Below are 9,197 nucleotides of genomic sequence, written 5' to 3'. Positions count from 1 at the left end.
ATTTTATTTTCATTTAATTCATTCTATTATCATTTTGTACTAATACAATAGCAACATGACTGTGTTTACAGATTTGTACATCTTTTACAGCTAGATGAGACATTACTTCTGTGGATATCTGGAATAGTTTTTTTGAAGTCAACTACTTATTCTATTAGTCACTTATGCTGAACTGTTAAGTTGTGGGGGACATAGATGAACTAACTTTGGTTATCAATGCACTCGCACATTGATATACATACATACATATAAGATGAACTTCTTTCAGTTTCCAACTACCAAATCCACTCACAAGGCTTTGGTTGGCCCGAGGCTATAGTAGATGACACTTGTCCAAGGTGTCACACAGTAGGACTGAACCTGGAACCATGTAGTTATGAAGCAAGCTTCTTACCACACAGTCATACCTGCACCTAACAAACTTCTTACCACTCAGGCATGCCAGGAATCATTTATTTTTCACATTGTACACCCCAAAAAGTATGGGGAAAAGTGATTTTTATTCATCAATAAATATAATGTTACAAAGTTATTTCAGTTGAAACATAAATCAGTGTTAAATTCTATATTCCAGGGATACAGTATGGAGTGTTTTGACCGGACAATTTACTGACAGTATTCCTGGTTTGGTTCTTCATGAAATTCGAGAAATAGAAATCTGGATATTACGTCTGCTTAGTGCACCTGTACCGGTGCCAGCAAAAACCAGGGTAGAGGTAAATAATCATTTAATTGTCACTTATAAACAAAACTTTAAATGTGAATTAATCCTTTTATCATTTTTTTGGTTTTTTTCTCTGTTGGCAATAAATTTTTGTTTTTTATTCTTACTGAAGTTCATTTAAAAAGAAATGATCATATTTTTTAATTATTTGTCTTTGTCTCTTGAGACTTTGATCACATATTCTAAGCTATCAAGTATTCTCAGAATACTATGACAGCTTCTGGTTCTCAAGAAGCAAAAGATTTTTCAGTGAATAAAACATCAACTAATATAATCAATCATCAATCTAGTTGAGAGTTGGTCTAGTCTAAAGAATCAGTGTTCAATCGAAGAGAAAATTTGCCACTACCATCAAGGTGGTTCCTTATTTTAAACACCCAAAGTATTAATAGAATTTAAAGTAGGCTGCATTTACTTCAGCTCAGAGCATGGACGTTATGCCATGTGGGGTGTACCCCTACAAACCCCAGTCACAGATTGAAAAATGATGATAAAATAGAGACAAGAAAATAAAATAAATTCAGGGATGTAGAAGTACATAAAAATTGAAAATGTTATACAATATATTAAACACAACACTCTCAAAAATACATGCACACAGACATTCACACACACAAACAAACTTTTACACACGCATCACAATCAAACCTTGTTGAATTGGCCATTGACTACACAGTAGTTCTTCTGCCCTTTGATGGGTCTTATTTTTCATCCCGCAGGGTGTCCAACATCACCCTCCTCATCAAGCAAGCTTGATGGACTTCCAGTTTAGTTACCGACAACCCGACCTTGTGACAGTTTGTACTGGGCTACATGTTGCCAGTAGCACTAAAGAGCGACCTGACCATATACCAACCTGTTCAGAAAGATACAGAACATCAGTTGGAGATCATACTCGACACTTAGTAACATCTATGGAAATCTGATACCAGTATCCCTTGAACTAAAACAGAAACAGCTACAATTTACTGGCCACTGTCATCGAGTAGAGAAAGAGATTATCTCATCCCTGCTCTTATTGTATCCCTCTGGAAGTGTTTTCTCCAAGAAACTGACATTTCCAGATACTATATCTAGGGTTTCAGAGTTGGATGTTAGAGATCAGAACACAGCAATGCAGGACCGTGTAGTGTGGAAAGGGATTGTCAATGGAGTACCGACCAACCATAGGATGATCGAAGGATGATATGAATATTCCAGAAAACTAGAATTTTGTCAACTCATCTCATTATTTATGTTCTCTCTAGATAAATTTCAAGATTAAGCAGATTCAAACATTTGTACAAATTATTGATTAGATTTACCCAGCATGGAAAACGGACGTCAAGCGATGATGATGGATGATGAAGAAGAAAATAAATTTGGTCATCACATTTTATGAACATAGAAACATTAGTTGAACAGGATTAGATGAAGAAGGCAGCAGAGTGGACTTTTCAATGCAGAAATAAACAGAACTCAAATAATTTAGAGCTTATGTTGAATCATAAAGTGGGACAAATTCAACAGCTCTAAAGAGTATGCTCTGTTTAATGTCAATATTTCAGCCTTTAGTTTGTGTGTGCTTATGTGTATATTTCTGAATATGAATGAATATATGTATGTGTGTGTGTGTGTGTGTGTGTTTGATTGCAAACAGATTTTGCTTGTGACATAAATATTAAGGACACCAAAAATGTAGTGGAAAGACCATCAAATTCTATTGTTACATCATAATCCTTGTGATGCAATTATGTTATCATCCTTTAAAATTTGTTTTCCACACTGAACTTATTCTTCTCCAGTCACTGCGGGTTCATATTCTGGTGAATTACATCTTTCACTTACTGTTTAGCAAAATTTAATGCAATGCTGCTGGACAACCTATAAAAGTCTTACATCAGCAAAATTCGATAAACTTTTTCTTGGCTGATCTGGATCCTAGTAATAGTTAGTATTTATCACCTTTGCCACTCACACATAAACTACATTTCATATATTGTATATTTTCAAACAGACTCAATTTTCTCACATCATATAGTTATAAATATTTCAAAAATGTTTTCTTTTTTATATTGTTCAACTTTATTCTATAAATTGCAAGAATTAGAATTATAGTTTATGCTTTATTTTTAAGTCTCTATCATTTACTTTGAAAATTTATATATTGAATATACAGTATTTTAATGAAAATATTAAAAAATGTAAATAGTTATAACTATATCAATAGTTTGTATTTTAATGTGTGCTATTTTCATGTTTTCATCATCATCGTCATCATCATTGTCGTTTAACATCCGCTTTCAATGCTAGCATGGGCTGGACGATTTGACTGAGGACTGGTGGACCAGGAGGCAACACCAGGCTCCAATCTGATTTGGCAAAGTTTCTACAGCTGAATGCCCCTCCTAACGCCAACCACTCCGAGAGTTTAGTGGGTGCTTTTACGTGCCACCGGCCCGAGGGCCAGTCAGGCGGGTACTGGCAACGGCCACGCTCGAAATGGTGTATTTTACGTGCCACCTGCACAGGAGCCAGTCCATCGGCACTGGCAACGATCTCGCTTGAATGACTTTTCACGTGCCACTGTCACAAGTGCCAGAAAGGCGATGTTGGTAACGATCATGCTGGTGCTATTTACATGCCACCAGCACAGAAGCCAGACAGCTGCTCTGGCAACGATCACGCTCTGATGGTGCTCTTAGTGCTCCACTGGTACAGGTGCCATCATGATCTCGCTTTCACTTGCCCCAACAGGTCTTCGCAAGCCGAGTTTAGTGTTCCTACAAATTTAGTTCGATTTCAATTTCACTTGCCTCACCATGTCTTCACAAGCGGAGTTTAGTGTCCAATAAAGGAATGTTACGTGTAAGTGGGCTGGCTACATCTCTGGCAGAGGCCTTGGATTTTAGTCTCACTTGGCCTGCTGGGTCTTCTCACGCACAGCATATTTCCAAAAGTCACGGTCACAAGTCATTGCCTCAGTGAGACCTAATGTTCAGAGGTCGTGCTTCACCACCTCATCCCAGGTCTTCCTAGGCCTGCCTCTTCCACGGGTTCCCTCAACCGCTAGGGTGTAGCACTTTTTCATGCAGCTATCCTCATCCATTGTCACCACATGTCCATACTAGCGCAATCGTCTCTCTTGCACACCGCAACTGATCCTTCTTATGTTCAACTTTTCTCTCAAGATACTTACGCTCTGTCGGGTATGCACACTGACATTACTCATCCATCGGAGCATACTGGCTTCATTTCTTGTGAGCTTACGCATGTCCTCAGCAGTCGCGGCCCATGTTTCACTGCCATGTAGCATGGCTATCTATCACAAATTGTTTCCAACTGATTCACAAAGAATATATTGGATCTTGTATATAAATCATCAAATTTAAAGTTTTTGTGTTAATTTTTTTAATATGTGCAGAAAATGAGCTGGCAGAATTGTTAGCATGCTAGGCAAAATGCTTAGCAGTATTTTGTTTGTTTTTTATGTTCAGAGTTCAAATTCTGCTTAGGTCAACTTTGCCTCTCATCCTTTCAGAGTTAATAAAATAGGTACCAGTTGAGCACTGGAGTCAATGTAATCAACTTACCCACCCCTCAAAATTGCTAGCCTTGTGTCAAAATTTGAAACCAATGTATGTTGAAAGTTTTTAATTGAAATTGATAAAACTTACACTTCTCTTCAAAGTATTTAAATTGCACTTGCAGTTGTCATTCAAGTAAAAACTTGGATTCACACAAATTAACATTGATAATTTTATGAAAATTATTGTTTATGGCAATTATTATAAACATATAGTGTTTATTTACTATATTAATACTCAGGTGCGAATAGTTCTGTTTTACCTATCTTTTGATTTCAGGTACAAGTATTACCGAAAGATATGGTTTCCTCTTCTCTTCTCTTTGCCTTACCTGATCATACTCGGTTTACATTAGTAGATTTTCCTCTCCATCTGCCCTTAGAACTACTAGGTGTGGAAACCTGCCTCAGAGTGTTGACACTTATATTGCTAGAACATAAGGTAAGCATTTATGATATCCTAATGTAATGTAATTTCTTAGATTTTAATAGTTTACAATATTAATATATTTGTTCAAATATTTGATAAATATTTGTTAAAACTCTTTATTTACATAACTGTTTTTCTGATTCTAAAATTATTTTTGTTTTACTTTTTACCTCGTGTTTTTCTGATATATAAATATATTTAGTTAAATTGTACACATTCTAATTGTTGTCTTTTATGTCCCCTATACCATACTGCCTACATAATCATGATATTTAAAACTTTATCACTGACAGTACTATTGACAGCATGAAATATGATTCAGTGAGTGCACTTAGTTTAGTAAATTTATGAAATCAGAACTTCTCATTCAGATTTGTAACTTAAAGATTTGCTTCATAAAATTTTCTTATTAACTTAATAAAGAAAACAGTTTTAAATTCTTGAAGAGAAATTATCTGATTATATACTAAAACTTTCATTATAAATAGTATTTTTTTTTACTTTTGTATATGTTGTCTAACCAGACTATCTTGTTTAAACATATCACAATGAAGATAGATGTATTGTTATCAAAATCTTTTTGTTGGAAATGTCCATAAAAACACTCTTAGTATCAGTAATATTTTACCATTGTCTGTAATCAAAGATAGCTTTCACATTCTATACATCATTTTTAAATATCATTTATGTTATTATTTTTATTAAATTGAAATTGTTTAATTTTAAATCAATATTTAGTCACAAAATATCAGTTTTACATGTATTTTACTTTCTGCTAACATTAGGAAATATTCTTAATGGAATGATACTCTCTGTATACTTTTGCCTAAAATGTTTTGAAACATTTGTTTTTTAGATTGTTTTACAATCCCGAGATTATAATGCCCTTTCGATGAGTGTCATGGCCTTTGTGTCTATGTTATATCCACTGGAATATATGTTTCCTGTAATTCCATTACTTCCAACATGTATGAGTAGTGCAGAACAGGTAACATCCATTTTCAAGTTCTTAATTTGAATTTAAAATATATTTTGAATTTTAAACTCTACAAAGATATACTGAACAGTAATTAAATTTTGAAATGGCAACATATTATATATATAAAAAGAAAAATAAATATCATATAAAGTGAGAGAATTCAGACATAAAGAGGAAGATATACATAGAAGGAAGTGAGTGAAGAGAAATACACTTTCTGTCTTTTCTATCACTACTATAATGGCCTCTATTCCTTGGACTGACTCATTATCTCTTACTAATACACAAACTGCACACTCTATTCTCCTCCAAGACATAAATCTCTTGAGCCTTATCTATAGTCCATCTCTGCTTTCCACTTCACACATTCACTTTACGTAACCTTCACTCTGAAGCATGGTGTCTTCCTGCCATTCATTGTTTATCTGATTATCAGTAGCAAAGACTTCCTGTTACCTTGGTAAAAGTTTATCTCCTTCCTTCCATTCCTTCAAATACATCTGCTTCCTTTACCACTCTTCAAACTCCAACCACCAATAACTTTCTTACTGAAAACCTCAACCTCACTTCACTCGTCTTCAGTGCTCAGAGTTCTTATGACTCTCCCAACATCTCATACTGATGCTATTAGTGCCCTTCAGAAATAATGTGAAATTGTGTTGTTGCTTTTTCCAGCTGCAAAGCTTTCAACTATGTCTGAAACTTGATTCTCTTTGTAAAACTCTTAGCCTATATACTCTGTTGACCCTCATTTCTTGCATTAGTGACTTTCTGTTTATTGCAACATGTACTGATGGAGTTCTTTCTGGCATACCTCAGAGTTTTTCTCCAACATTCTTCCTCTTATACATCAATGACCTACTTCCCATAATCTCAAACAATGCCCACTACTATGCATATGATACCACCCTTCATTTCTTCTTAACATTCCAGATCTAAACATCATCCACATACAACATTGATACCTCATACCAAATTTGTATAGACTCTATGACCAGAAGCCTCAAAAATATCCTTTCAACAGCAAAAAACCCAAATACAGAACATATCAAGAATAATTTGTCACACTCCACCTTCAACCCTTCTGAATAGGAACAGTACACCACAATTCACAATTTCTTTCAAAGTCAGGCCTCACTATCATTGATTATCTCAACTGGCAATCACATATCTTCAACATTGCAAAATTTCTATCTCAAAGCCTGGCCTTCTTCAGAACCCCAAATATTTCAGCCCTCGACAAATACTAGTCTAAAAAGCTCACATGGGAGTATTGCTCCCATACCTTGGCCAATGTTGCTGCTACATACATACTTAGATATCTTAGATTGCATCAAAATAAAAGCCTCTGAACTGAGTGGCATGAAGTCACTCACAAACATTCCCCAGTCTTTGGCTCAATTATAACATGCTATAGTATCCCATTCACAAGAAGGACAAGTTCTCTTTCTGCAACCGTCTTATTTCCAATATCTCAAAGATAATGGAAGCAGTGATAAACAGTCATCCCTTTCTGAGTCAGAGTTGTCCATTTGTGATTGGTACATGTCTTTATTCATTTGGCAACTTTCTCTCTGATAAGACCATTATAGTGTGTGTCAATATTATTCTGTCCAAATCCACCCTCTGTCAGTTTCCGGTAATATATCCCACATGTTTCGTTCTCATTACAGGTCCATATATTCAATACTGGCAAAACCATATAAAAAAGAATAGGATTCTTTTTTTAGGACTTGGATATACTTTTAATCCATTCACTTAGTGAGCTTTGTATAAAGCTGAAGTAAAACTCACATTGTGGCAAAGCTGACATATATGAAACAATATTAAAGCTATACACAAACATCTTCGACTGCATTCAGAAGACAACTGGTTGTCTGTTTGGTAATGTTTCAGTCATCAACAGTGAAATCAGATTCACAGACACTGTTTCACCTGTGGGCATCTAGTATCACAACTACAAGGGCCTCTGCTCTCCTGAACCAGCTATCTGTATAACTTATCCAACTAGTTCCCTTCTTCCTGTCACCCTCATTGTTTCTCATCTCTCAGACTCTAAATTAAACATTTGATAAAATACTCCTTTCCAAGGAGTGCAACCCTATGTTTTTTTCTGCAAATATTGGCCTACAAGTATTCAATCTGAACCACAACTGCTCCAATTTCTCAAAAGTTATGGCTAAATTGATTCCTCTCCACTGACTAACTTAGGAAAAGAAAATGTTCTTGAATATGATCTCTCTGCTAGTTGAAAAGGTTAATAACTAAAATGTTCATTAACAGGTTAATTAAAGTATTGTAATTCTATATTCTGAAGAATCATTAAATATTCTTCAGAATATACAATTAGAGAATACAGAATTATAAATGAATATAGTTAAATAATTGGCTCAAAATTCATGTGACTATGAAATGTTTGAGGAATCATACAATACTCTGTCAAAATAGATTATGCCTCATTCTATTGACTATATATATATATATATATATATATATTAAATATCATAGGTTAAATATTTCTTTGATTGTAAGATTAGTATTATGTAGCTTTACCTTACAATTTAACTAAATAAAATGAAGCTGGAGAAATAAAATATTGTAATGGAATATTAAAGTATATACCTTGATGTGACTAATTCTTATTTTATTTTAGTTTGCAATTTACTTGGTTTAGAATATAATACTCTGAAAGGTTTTTGTTGTTACATTACTGGAAACTCAACTTTTTTCTGTTACAGCTGTTGTTGGTACCAACTCCTTATATTATTGGAGTACCATCAAGTTTCTTCTTGTACAAGGCAGGCTTCACGATGCCTGATGATGTTTGGCTTGTAGATTTGGATTCTAACAAGGTATACAATTTTTTGGTTTGCAAACTTCAATAGATTAAGATGTTCCATGCCTCTCTCTTTCTCTCTCTCCTCTAATACACATACATATTTCATATCTTATCATGAATTTAACATTCTAGTCTTGCTACTTTATAATTCATTATCACTCAATGAAAATTAATTAACAATTAGGTGAATGAACAGAATATAAATTCCCAATTTATGTTGTCTTAATTGATATTTTATACATATGTATATTTATGCTATTTATACATACACACACACACACACACACACACACATATATATATATAACTTGGCTGCTCTGCATTGACAAGGGGCAACACCCTGAAACTAGTCTGCAGATGCCAAACCAGCAGGGGGACACTGCTGACCTCCCCTGTTCGAAGGTTATAAAGGACACAGGTTTCGTGTGTCACATAGCTAGCTTGAGGCGATGGCTTCTTGGAGCTAATTCACGGCAGCTTTCGTCCTAATTTTGGGACTGCCATGTTGGCTTGGCGATAACTATTAATTTCCAGTACTGCTGCCGTAGTCTCCTTTAGAGAGACTTAGAAATATTAATAACTCTATTTCTGAAAACCAGTGGATAGATTCCACTGAAATTAGATAAATAACCTTCGAGCAGATAGTCAGCAGCGCCGCCT

General features: G+C 34.7%; 1 protein-coding gene across 7 annotated transcripts in view; it reads left to right on the top strand.

The window, feature by feature from the left end:
- The first annotated feature begins 560 nt into the window (after nt 1-560).
- LOC106882707 (MAP kinase-activating death domain protein) overlaps nt 561-9,197 on the top strand; it is a 146,303-nt gene continuing 137,666 nt past the window's right edge. For all 7 annotated transcript variants that reach the window (XR_008263657.1, XR_008263656.1, XM_052966191.1 and 4 more), the window contains exons 1-4: nt 561-716; nt 4,570-4,731; nt 5,576-5,707; nt 8,437-8,550. Coding sequence is in view for 5 of the 7 variants with exons in the window: in XM_052966191.1 (XP_052822151.1) it covers nt 4,591-4,731; nt 5,576-5,707; nt 8,437-8,550 (387 nt within the window). In the remaining 2 variants the exon portion in view is untranslated. The remainder of the gene's footprint in view (nt 717-4,569; nt 4,732-5,575; nt 5,708-8,436; nt 8,551-9,197) is intronic.

This window comes from Octopus bimaculoides, chromosome 3 (genome assembly GCF_001194135.2).
Source record: "Octopus bimaculoides isolate UCB-OBI-ISO-001 chromosome 3, ASM119413v2, whole genome shotgun sequence".
Lineage (NCBI taxonomy): Eukaryota > Metazoa > Mollusca > Cephalopoda > Octopoda > Octopodidae > Octopus > Octopus bimaculoides.
This window is presented reverse-complemented; position numbering and strand designations above follow the sequence as displayed.